Source organism: Anolis sagrei, chromosome 3 (genome assembly GCF_037176765.1).
Source record: "Anolis sagrei isolate rAnoSag1 chromosome 3, rAnoSag1.mat, whole genome shotgun sequence".
NCBI lineage: Eukaryota > Metazoa > Chordata > Lepidosauria > Squamata > Dactyloidae > Anolis > Anolis sagrei.
Genome location: NC_090023.1, coordinates 7851956 through 7864772, shown reverse-complemented (window position 1 = coordinate 7864772; position 12817 = coordinate 7851956). Strand labels below are relative to the sequence as shown.

At 43.8% G+C, this 12817-nt stretch overlaps 1 protein-coding gene across 1 annotated transcript in view; it reads right to left on the bottom strand.

Moving 5' to 3' along the window:
• MOGAT2 (monoacylglycerol O-acyltransferase 2) overlaps positions 1 to 11326 on the bottom strand; it is a 50423-nt gene extending 39097 nt beyond the window's left edge. The window contains exon 1 of the mRNA XM_067466213.1: positions 11227 to 11326. Within this exon, the coding sequence (XP_067322314.1) occupies positions 11227 to 11326 (100 nt within the window). The remainder of the gene's footprint in view (positions 1 to 11226) is intronic.
• Positions 11327 to 12817: the final 1491 nt, after the last annotated feature.

Below are 12817 nucleotides of genomic sequence, written 5' to 3'. Positions count from 1 at the left end.
GTCCAATTGACTGATGATTAATCAAGGCAGAGATTAAATCTCACATCATTCCCTCAATGGCAGGTGGCAGCTTCTATATACTGGGATGGAGAGTCCACTCTGGGTTTTAGCCCAAATCTGAAAGGAGCCATCTATCTTAGGACCATAATACCTTGGATAAACAACAACAACAACAACAACAACAACAACAACAACAACAGGTGTGTGCTGTGTACAGTGTTCCCTCACTTATTGCAGGGGTTACGTTCCAGGACCACCCGCAAAAAGTGAAAATCCACGTAGTAGGGATGCATACATACACACACACAAGCTGTACCTGCCATGCATAGGAAAATCTGTGTAGTAGGGATGCTAATATATATATATATATATATATATATATATATATATATATATATATTCCCCCAGGTTCAGCCAGGCCTTCAAATGCTAATGAAGGTGGTCATTTGAAACATTCACACCTAGCTCCAGCAGAGAAGAGCTCTTTGTCCCACCCTGGTCATTCCACAGATATATAAACCCATTTTCCTAGTTCCAACAGACCTCACTACCTCTGAGGATGCTTGCCATAGATGCAGGTGAAATGTCAGGAGAAAATGCCTCTAGAATATGGCCATATAGCCCGCATTACTGTAGCCAACCTTTCCTCCCTCTTTCTCTCCTTCTTCCTCTCTTTCCTTCCTTTTTTTCTTTCCTTCTCTCCTTCCTTCCTTCTCTTCCTTTTCCCTTTCTCCCCTCCTTTCGTTCCCCTCCTCTTTCTCCCCATTCTTCCTTTTCCTCCTATTCTTGGACTGCAACTCCCAGCAGTCCTTCTGATTCATCAGTCTACCTAACTACCTATCTCTATCTATTCTATCAATCTGGAGGATTGCTGGGAGTTGCAGTCCACGAATAGGATTGGAAATATGCAGGGATTGGGATGCTCTCAAAGAAATCCAAAGAGAAGAAAGCTTGCAGTTTGGAAGCAGTGCATTTGGCTCATTCTCCTCTCCTAAAAGGCTTGGTCTAGGGGATGCTGGGAGTTGTAGTCCAGAAGAGAGTGTCGATATACCAATGAATGTTTTGTTTGCCGGGGGAGTTGTTTTTGCGCATGTACTGTAGCTTCTTTTTGATTTTTTGGCTTTTAAGTCTCGTCTGATGTGTATATTTGTGTATGTGTGTATATATGTGTGTTTGTGTACATATGGGTTTTGTGCATGCATTGTAATGGGTTTTTTTTTAGTTTTTTGTCTTTTTATGTCCCTTCTGCTGTGTTTTTAAGTGTTTTTATGAGTGATGGTCACTCGTTGCCCTGATAGGTGTATTGTGTCCAAATTTGGTGTCAATTCGTCCAGTGGTTTTTGATTTATGTTAATCCCACAAACGAACATCTCTATCTCTATCTCTATCTCTGTCTCTATCTCTATCTCTATCTCTATCTCTATCTCTATCTCTGTCATCTCTGGCTCTGTCTCTATCTCTATCTCTATCTCTATCTCTATCATCTCTATCATCTCTGTCTCTATCTCTATCTCTATCATCTCTATCATCTCTATCTCTATCATCTCTATCTCTATCTCTATCTCTGTCATCTCTGTCTCTGTCTCTATCTCTATCTCTATCATCTCTATCATCTCTGTCTCTATTTCTATCTCTATCTCTATCATCTCTATCTCTATCATCTCTATCTCTATCATCTCTATCTCTATCTCTGTCTCTGTCTCTATCTCTGTCATCTCTATCTCTATCATCACTATCTCTATCATCTGTATCTCTATCATCTCTCTCTCTCCCTCTCTCTATCTCTCTATCTCGCATTCTGAGGGCAAGGCAGAAGCAAGGGGAGATTTAGAGGCTCTGCACACTTTTTTTTTGCTAACGATAACGAAGGGCTACAAGGCCATGATTTACATACTGCTTTGTATCTCCTATCTCTCTCTTTTTTATGATTGGCTTCTTCTCTCCCGAGGGGGAGGGCGAAACCCCTTTCCTCACTTCATCATTGCCAGGTGGCAAAAACCCACAAAACAGTGAGTCTGCAAAAAGAGAACCTAGAATATTGTGTCCAGTTCTGGGCACCACAATTGAAGGGAGATATTGACAAGCTGAAATGTGTCTAGAGGAGGGCAACTAAAATGATCAAGGGTCTGGAGAACAAGCCCTACGAGGAGCGGCTTAAGGAGCTGGGCATGTTTAGCCTGAAGAAGAGAAGGCTGAGAGGAGACATGATAGCCTTGTATAAATATGTGAGAGGAAGCCACAGGGAGGAAGGAGCAAACTTGTTTTCTGCTTCCCTGGAGACTAAGACGCGAAACAATGGCTTCAAACTACAAGAAAGGAGATTCCAGCTGAACACGAGGAAGAACTTCCTGACTGTGAGAGCCGTTCAGCAGTGGAACTCTCTGCCCCGGAGTGTGGTGGAGGCTCCTTCTTTGGAGGCTTTTAAATAGGGGCTGGATGGCCATCTGTCAGGGGTGATTTGAATGCAATATTCCTGCTTCTTGGCAGAATGGGGTTGGACTGGATGGCCCATGAGGTCTCTTCCAACTTTAGGATTCAATGATTCTATGAAATAGCAAGGAAACACTGTGTATCCACATTGCATTCTGTATAACACATGACAATTACCGAAATGTATAAGCTATCTACTTATATTGTGTGATTTAGGCATCTAATTGTGCCTTCCCTGTAAGCCGCCCTGAGTCCCCCTCGGGGTGAGAAGGGCGGGGTATAAGTAAGCGAAATAAATAATAAATAAAATAAATAAATATGGTTTTTTTGACACTATAATGTGATTGTAAATTAGATATCACATGCTTTAATGCTTTTATGTGTAATAGAGATGTTGGGTGATGTTTGAAGCAGCTTAACAGCAAATAATAGCTTGGTAGCAGGCTGGTAGAGCCAAATCTCATTAGTTAAGAATGGAGGCTTATCTTGTTAGGCTGAGTTATAGGCTTTGTTATGGTAGCAAAGTAACTAAAAGGTATTGTCGAAGGCTTTCATGGCCGGAATCACTCAGTTCTTGTGGGTTTTTTCGGGCTATATGGCCATGTTCTAGAGGCATTTCTCCTGACGTTTCGCCTGCATCTATGGCAAGCTTCCTCAGAGGTGAGGTCCTCACCTCTGACCTCACCTCTGAGGAAGCTTGCCATAGATGCAGGCGAAACGTCAGGAGAAATGCCTCTAGAACATGGCCATATAGCCCGAAAAAACCCACAAGAACTAACTAAAAGGTCTTTCTCATGTGAAACCCAGAGAGAGTGAGAGAGCTGAAGATGTTATAATTACCTGGGGTTAGATTTATATGAGATCTTTTCATTAATTGCTTGAGAAAACTTAATAAAACTAATTTTAAAAACGTGTGGCTGCTTCTTATGTCAACATGACCCCCAGCTTGCAAGGAGGGGCATCCACACACAAGCTCCTTTTGTCTGTTTGGACAAAAGAAGCACTCGGTGCCCATTTCGGTGCGAAATGTCACCTCTCTTTCATTAGCAGCTTGCTGAAGAATGCCAGCTTTTCCCAGAAACACAAGCTTGTCCCGACATCACAAGCTTGTCTGAGGCCAGCTGCCAGACCTTTGCGTGCTAAGAGGGCGAAGCAATTGCCTCCTGCAAGAATGAATCAGCTCTTCCATTCTCCTCCTGCACGCTGTTCATCTGGGCAGCCTCCGAGGCCTGGGCTTCATCTCCATAGCCATGGCAACAGCAGACAGCGGCCGCCACGGAGCCCATCTGCTAATGGGCAGAATGGTTGGCACAGAAGCCCCGGCTGCCAGGCAAACAGAGGGATTCTTTCAGCCACAAGGCTGACTGGCGGATCTGGTTCTTGGGCACAGAAGGAAGAGACAAGCAATGTCAGTTAGAATCATAGAATCATAGAGTTGGAAGAGACCTCATGGGCCATCCAGTCCAACCCCATTTTGCCAAGAAGCAGGAATATTGCATTCAAATCACCCCTGACAGATGGTCATCCATCCTCTGTTTAAAAGCTTCCAAAGAAGGAGCCTCCACCACACTCCAGGGCAGAGAGTTCCACTGCTGAACGGCTCTCACAGTCAGGAAGTTCTTCCTCATGTTCAGATGGAATCTCCTTTCTTGTAGTTTGAAGCCATTGTTCCATTGCGTCCTAGTCTCCAAGGAAGCAGAAAACAAGCTTGCTCCCTCCTCCCTGTGGCTTCCTCTCACATATTTATACATGGCTATCATATCTCCTTCTCTTCTTCAGGCTAAACATGCCCAGTTCCCTAAGCCGCTCCTCATAGGGCTTGTTCTCCAGACCCTTGATCATTTTAGTCGCCCTCCTCTGGACACATTCCAGCTTGCCAATATCTCTCTTGAATTGTGGTGCCCAGAATTGGACACAATATTCCAGGTGTGGTCTAACCAAAGCAGAATAGAGCATGGGGAGCATTACTTCCCTAGATCTAGACACTATGCTCCTAGACACTATGCTCCTAGTTCCAAAGATTATAAATCCTGAAACACTCAACTGCAATAAGCATAAGCTCTTATGGCAAGGAGCGACTGGGTACACCTGGAATATTATGTCCAGTTCTGAGCATTACAATTCAAGAAGCATATTGACAAGCTGGAAGGTGTCCAGAGAAAGGGCTGAGGGAGCAGGCCTTCTCTGTGGTGGCCCCTCAGCTCTGGAACCCGCTCCCCAGAGAAATTAGGCAAGCCCCCACCCTGGCAGTTTTCAGGAGGAGCCTGAAAACTTGGCTGTTCCAGTGTCCTTCAATGAATGAATGAACAATAATTTATTTATTTATTTATTTCAGGCACTTCTACCCCGCTCTTCTCAACCCCCAAGGGGGGACTCAGGGCGGCTTACAACTGGCACAATTCGATGCCAACAGTTCAACAGATAAAATACATAACAACAATAACCACAAGTTAAAAACATTCAATTAATATAATAACAACTATAAGCCAATCTAGTGGCCAACGTTCACCAAGTTCTAAAATCCATAAGTCCATTCAGCATTACCATAGTCCTTTCCAAATCCTGGTCGTCATTACCTTGCCAGTCTGCCAGATTACCCAAAGGCCTGGTCCCATATCCATGTTTTCAGCTTCCTTCTGAAGGAGAGGAGGGATGTTGATGACCTAATTTCCCTGGGGAGTGAGTTCCACAGGCGAGGGGCCACCACTGAGAAGGCCCTGTCCCTCATCCCCACCAGCCTCACTTGTGATAAGAGGTGGGGCCGAGAGCAGGGCCTCCCCAGAAGATCTTAAGCTCCGAGGTGGGACATAGAAGGAGATACGTTCAGACAGGTATGCTGGACCAGAGCCGTATAGATTTTTATAGGTCAAAACCAGCATAGAATCCTTCTCTGGAGTTCTGGAGGGCCATCTGCCAGGAATGCTTGGTGTTCTGTCGCCGCTGGGCCTATAGCTAGTTGACTTTAGATATAGGATGTGTAACCTTTACCCAGCGGGAAGCCAGGGGCCCTAGGAAAAGTTCTCAGAGGCTTCCTTTACAAAAGGAATCTTCAAATGGCTTTAAAGGTACAACAAAGTCTTTTATTAATGAAGCTTTCTTGGCAAAGTATCAGTTCTCTCAAACTTGTCCACAGGGAACAGGCACTATCTTCAATAACTTTCTTCAAAGGAAAATTCCCCTTTTTAACTTCTCCCAAGGCTAACTAAAATCCAACCCCCGCTGTTGTGAGCTCCTCTGCCAGGCCGAACTGCTTCTCGAAACAGTGAGAAGACCTACCAGACAGGCAGTGGATGTTCTTTAGAGTTTAAGGCTGCCTTCCTGGAAACTCCCAAGGCTGTAGGAAGGAATCCCTGGAGTTCTTAGGAGACCCTTAAAGCTGTGGGAATGCTTCCCTGGCGTTCTTTCCCTGGAGCTCATAAAGGTTGAAGCCTTTGTACAGGGGAAGTAAACACATCCTATACATTGGCTAACCTTTCTGTGACTGACTGGAAAAGGCTCCCTTCCCTCCAAAAAGCAAAAAAGGGGCAGGACCAGGAATCCTAACTATAATTGGCAGGTGGCCTACCCTATAAATGCAAATTATAACAGGAAACCCCCTGCTGCAAAATCCCAAGCATGGGATTGCACACAAACATTTAAACACAGCAAATAAATCTGGAGCTCCTGGAACAGCTGTTCCAGAACACTTGGATTGTGTCTTAATTAATGGCACGTCCTTGGAACTCTTCAATTCTATTACTCTATAATGTGACATTACATTTGCTGTGTGTTTTATTCTAAGCTATAAGAAAGGCCCCACATATACAGGCAGTCCCTGGCTTACAAACATCCGACTTACAAATGACTCCTAGTTAAGAATAGGATTGAGACAACAGGAAGTGAGAGAAATCTTCCCCTCAGAAGGTCATTCCTGGAGAGTTATCATGGGGAAAAGATGTGTCCACTGAAGCTTTATTGTCAATCCTTGTTTCCACAACAATCCAATTTTTTCAAAACCCATTTGTTACAGAGACAGAAAGTGAGGGGAAATCTTCTGGACAGGGACCCAGATAACAAAAGAAACAGGGGCAATGTGTTCCTGGAGTTAAACTTTAAAAACATACCTGTTAAGACTTACATGTAAATTCAAATTAAGAACAGACCTACAAAACCTATCTTGTTCGTAACATGGGGACTGCTTGAACTGATATATAATGCAGCTTGAGTGCATTTTTAGGCTAGTTTAGACCCATATAATGCATTTTCAGTGTGTAGATCCAGCCACAGTCATTCAAGGCATTGAACTTTATTGCCAAATAGATTCAGTACCTTGGACAGATCCAGCTGATGTGGTAGAGTGCTGTGTTCCCAAACTCTTACCTTTCAGATATTTAGCTCCCAGAGCCCTTGATCATTGATCAAGGCAGACTTCAGCATCTGGTAGCTGAAGACCAAAATTTGTGGAGGACTAGAGTTTGGGAATCACTGGGTAGACTATATTTCCCTACTTGAGGAGGAAATATTTCCCCAGGTTTAAACCCTTATGCCAGCAGGACTGCTGACCAAGGAGGAGGGTGAGCTCCCTTCTGTCAGCTCCAGCTTCCCATACAGAGACACGAGGGAAGCCTCCCACAGGATGGTAAAACATCTAGGTGTCCCCTGGGCAGGAAAGAGACAAGGAAGGATGGAACGAAAGAGCAAAGGAAGCGAGAAAAGAAACAGGTAGAGAGGGAAGAAAGAAGAAGGGGAAAAAAAAGAGGGAAGGAAGGAACGAGGGAGGGAAGGTTGGCCACAGCAACATGTGGCAGGTACAGCTAGTTGACAAATAAAAACATGGTTGTGGCTCACAAATGGAACTTTGAAAAAGGAGACGGAGGGCCTGATTCTGGCAGTCCAAGAACAAGCCATAAGAACAAATGTCATCAAAGCCAGAATTGAAAAGTCGACGACAGATGAAAGGAAGCAGATGAAACAATAGATCACATCTTCAGCTGCTGCAAGAATATTGCATAGTCAGACTACAAGCAGAGGCATAACACCATTGCTCAGATGATTCATTGAAACTTGTGCCACAAAGACCATCTGCCTGCGACAAAGAACTGGTGGGATCACAAGCCTGAAAAAGTTACAGAAAATGAACATGTCAAACTACTCTGGGACTTGCAAATTCAGACTGACAGAGTTTTGGAGCACAAGACTCCTGACCTCACAATCGTGTTAAAAAACAAAGTACGGCTCGTCGATGTTGCAATCCCAGGTGACAGCAGGATTGAAGAGAAACAACTGGAAAAGCTGACATGATATGAGATCGAACTGCAAAGACTCTGGCACAAGCTAGTAAAGGTGGCCCCAGTGATGATTGGCACACTGTGTGCAGTGCCTAAAGACCTTGGCCTGCACTTAAACACAATCAGCCTGACAAAATTACCATCTGCCAGCTGCAGAAGGCCACTCTTCTCAGATCTGCACACATTATTCACCGATACATAACACAGTCCTAGACACTTGGGAAGTGTCCAATGTGTGATCCAATACAACAGTCAGCATAGTGACCTTGTTTACTGTGGACTCATCTTGTTATGATTCAAATAATAATAATGCTATATAGCAAAATCTAAAAAATGTTCTGTTCCTGGTTTGAAAATATTATTTCCTGTTTATTTATATTGTACTTACCTTGAAAGTAGTTTTTATACTCCAGAAACTCCACTTTTGTGGCTTCTACAAACTATGTTTAATTGGTTGAGATTGGACGAAATATTGATTGAAAAACTATAGCAAAATGTCCTCCCACAAAAACAAAGTTTTTTTCCACTTTAACAAACATTTTCCATGTTTTTATGATAGAACCAATTAGGAAATGCCATTTATAACACAGGAATAAAATTGTGCTACATAGTATAATTCGACTGCTCATTGGAGGGAAGGATACTAGAGACAAAGTTGAAGTACTTTGGCCACATCATGAGGAGACAGCAAAGCCTAGAGAAGACAATTATGTTGGGGAAAGCGGAAGGCAAAAGGAAGAGAGGCCGACCAAGGGCAAGATGGATGGATGGTAGGCCTGGGTAACAACGGAAAAATTTGTTTCTAAAATCAATTCGTTTTTTGGGGGGGGTTGCGTTTCGATATTTAAAAGAATTCCGAAATTTTTCTTTTAAAAAGTTCAATATTTACGAAATTTCGTAAATGTAAAAAAAATTATGAAACATTAACGAAACAAATACGAAACAATAACGAATCGATTCGTTAATGGCGGACGCGACAGCGCAATATGCTAAAAAACCTCCAAATGGGACAGGGGGAACTTCTGAAGCTTCCCTCTCCCTCTGTTGTTGACTGTTGGTGTGATATTATATTTTTTTTCACTAATTAAACAAAAAACAACTATAAAACTTGCCCCAGACATGCGGAAATAATAACGAAACGACCTCAAACCGATAACGAAACGAATACATAACAAATCCGAAGCATTTACGAAATGAATTTAAAAATTCGTTTCATTTTTAAGTTGCTCCAGAATGGTTCGTTATCGCTTCGTTATAAAAAAAATAACGAATTTTTAACGAATTACGAATTAACGAAATGAAACCGCCCAGCCCTAATGGATGGCATCCTTGAAGTGACTGGACTGACTTTGAAGGAGCTGGGGGTGGTGACGGACGACAGGGAGCTCTGGCGTGAACAAATGAACAACAACAACAACATAGTATAATTATTTCCCTCAATATTTTGAAGCCAAAGAGCATGAATGGGTGTGAGGCATGCAATGTTTTGCAGCATCCCAAAGTGATCTGAAGACTATTGGAATCAGATTCCTTGGGCCAAAAGGCCACTGATAATCTCTTCCTATCTCCAGCTTGCTCGCTTTCCCGTTTTCTCCTGAATCCCTTTGTCTCCAACACTGTGCTCAGATGTTTGCCAGCCATGCCTTGAGCTTCCTACAGCCTGATTTCCTTTCCCAAGAGTTACGCCGTCACCTTGGCAACTGCAAACGGTTTTCCCCCTTGAGTTGTCTGCATGAGCCAGAATGCTTCTTTTGCTCTGTCGAGCCACAGCTTCGCACACAGTTCTTTCTGCCATCAGGATCCATACTATTCTGGGCATCCAGCTGTCTGGGCCCAGATCCAATATCTGCTCAGCTACTGGCTGCCAGGCACAGAATTCACCTCCATGTGCAATATTTTGTGACCAGCCTCAAACCAAAAGCAAATAGAGCTGCAGCTCTTTCTTAGCTCTGTACCAGAAGCATGCCTTGTGACCTCTATACCCACAGGACTGGTTCTTATGGTTTCATTTACCCTAAAATAGGAATTCTTCCAGGAGATTCTATAGTATATTTCCTCCAGAAGTTGTAATATCCTGTTGGAGGAACTTGAGTTGATGGCGGAGGACAATTGCTTCAGTGCTGGTGGTCTTCGCTTCTTCCAGCACGCTGACATTTGTCCACTTGTCTTCCCAGGATTTTTCCGAGGCAACACTGATGGAATCATTCTAGGAGTTGCATGTGACATCTGTAGATAGTCCATGTCTCGCAGGCATATAGCAGGGTTGGGAGGACAATAGCTTTGGAAACAAGTACCTTAGTCTCCCTACGGATGTCCCGGTCCTCAAACACTCTCTGCTTCGTTTGGAAAAATGCTGCACTCGCAGAGCTCAGGCGGTGTTGTATTTCAGTGTCAATGTTGACTTTTGTGAAAAGATGGGAGGGAGCAGAAATGGTCAACATTTTCTAATGTGACACCATAAAGCTGTATCTCTGGCATTGGAGAAGGATTGGCTGGTGACTGCTCGAAGAGCACTTTGGTTTTCTCGATGTTGAATGAGAGGCCGAGCTTCTTGTATGCTTCTGTGAAGTTGTTTAGAGTGGCTTGTAGGTCTTCTTCTGAATGTGGACAGATGAAATTGTCATCACCATATTGGAGTTCAATAACAGATGTTGTTGTAACCTTGGTTTTGGCTTTTAGTCTGCTGAGGTGAAATAGCTTGCCATCTGTCCAATAGATGATTTCCACTCAAGACCAACAAGTGCAAGGCCATGGCTTCCTTGATGGAAATCCATCCATGCCGTCTCCCTCTTTGCCTACTGCCTCTATCTAACCAAGCATCATTGCTTTTTCTCCTAGTGATTCATGTTTTCTCACAATATGGACAAAGTACAACAGCCTCACTTGATTCATCTTGGCTTCTGAGAATCCAGGTTTGATCCAAGCACAGTGCATGGAAGGCCCTTTCTTCTGGTCCTCAAAGACTCACTAATAAATAAAGAGACTTGCAAAGGGATAGTAAGAAAGGTGCCAGTCTAATCTCCCTGGAAAGTGATTTCCAGAGCCTGGGAGCAACCATGAAAAAGGCCCTCTTCTATGTATCCAATAGAGGCATCTGTCAGGATGGTTAGAGACAGAGAAGGGCCTCCCCAGAAGATCTCAAACACAATAAGATCTCAAAATGCAGACACAAGGTGGTGTGCTTCCAACTCCAGTTAGCAATTGGACTAATACATTTGGAAGGACAGAATTAAAGCATTCCTGGCAGATGGCCACCCAGACTCTGTTTTAAAACCTCTAAAGTAGGAGACTCCACCAGGCTCCCAGGCAGCATATCCCACAGTCAAGCAGCTCTAAACACCAGGAAGGTCTTTCTAATGTTTACATGGAGTCTCTTTTCCTGAAATTTGAATCTATGGCTCCATTGTGTCCTTGTCTCCAGAGCAGCAGAAAACAACCTTACCCCATTCTCCTCAATGGGACACTCTGTCGAACATTTAAACATAGCTATCATGTCCCTCTCCTCTTCTTTTCTCCAAGCTAAACATACCCAGATTCCTCAACCACTCTTCAGAGAGCTTGGCTTTCAGACCTTTGACCATTTTGGTCACCATTCTCTGGATCCATTCTAACTTGCCCAACTTGCCCATATCTCTTGAGGTGCCCAGAACTTGGACAAAATATTTCAGGTGAGATCTGACCATGACAGACAAGAGTGGGACTATTCCTTCCATTGATCTTGACACTATTCTCCTATTGATGAAGCTTAGAATTACATTGGCTTTTTTAGGTGCCTCATCAGACTGTTGACTCCTGTGCAGCTTAAAGACTCCTAAGTCCCCTTTATTTCAAGCCAGGTGTTACCCATCCCTTGCCACTTGCCATGGAAGACATTGTGGGAACCATTTCAACAAAGCCTTCTGTCCTTCCCCTCCCTTGCCACCTGCCACCATCAGGAAGTTGGCAGTTCTTAAGAAAATTGAAAAGATCTCTCTCTTTTTTTACCTAAGGCAAGGAAGCTGAAGACCCATTGAGCCACAGAAGCCGTCTGCAGCCTTCTCTGTAAAGGCACCGAGCGGGGAGCGAATGCGATCTTCATCTTGATCCCTGAGTGTTCTGTGGCTGGAAAAATCAAAAGGCCAAAGACGCTTTCCAAGGGAAGAAAGTCAAAAGGGGCAAAGTCTCTGCCCTTTGTAGTGTTGACGCAGCATTAAAGGAGCAGCATTGGGCAAGGTGAGATTAGGGCGCAATGCAGTTTGGAGGAAGCCTCTCCCCTTTTTAATGTGCAGAATATGGGCATGTGTGTGTGTGCATTACCATGCAAAAGGACCCTGGCTTTGGACTGCAACTCCCTGGATCTCCCAGACATCAAGCAGAAGGACAATCTTGGAGCTGAAGTTCAAAACCGGGAAACATTGCCTTCTTGCAGTACAGTTTGCTATACTTTTTCAATAAATATCTCATCGAGTATCAGTCAATTCCACCTGCTTTGTGGCAGCCACAAAAACAACGTTTATGAAGTATAGCAACTACTTTCAAAGTAAGTACCACACAATTAAATAGGAAACAATGCTTTCAAATCAGCAACAGAAAATCTTTCAAAGGTTGTTACATAGTGTAGTCTTCCAATTTGTGGAATCATAGAATCATAGAATCAAAGAGTTGGAAGAGACCTCATGGGCCATCCAGTCCAACCCCATTCTGCCAAGAAGCAGGAATATTGCATTACAATCACCCCAGACAGATGGCCATCCAGCCTCTGTTTAAAAGCTTCCAAAGAAGGAGCCTCCACCACACTCTGGGGCAGAGAGTTCCACTGCTGAACGGCTCTCACAGTCAGGAAGTTCTTCCTCATGTTCAGGTGGAATCTCCTTTCTTGTAGTTTGAAGCCATTGTTCCATTGCGACCTAGTCTCCAGGGAAGCAGAAAACAAGCTTGCTCCCTCCTCCCTATGACTTTCTCTCACATATTTATACATGACTATCATGTCTCCTCTCAGCCTTCTCTTCTTCAGGCTAAACATGCCCAGCTCCTTAAGCCGCTCCTCATAGGGCTTGTTCTCCAGACCCTTGATCATTTTAGTCACCCTCCTCTGGACACATTCCAGCTTGTCAATATCTCTCTTGAATTGTGGTGCCCAG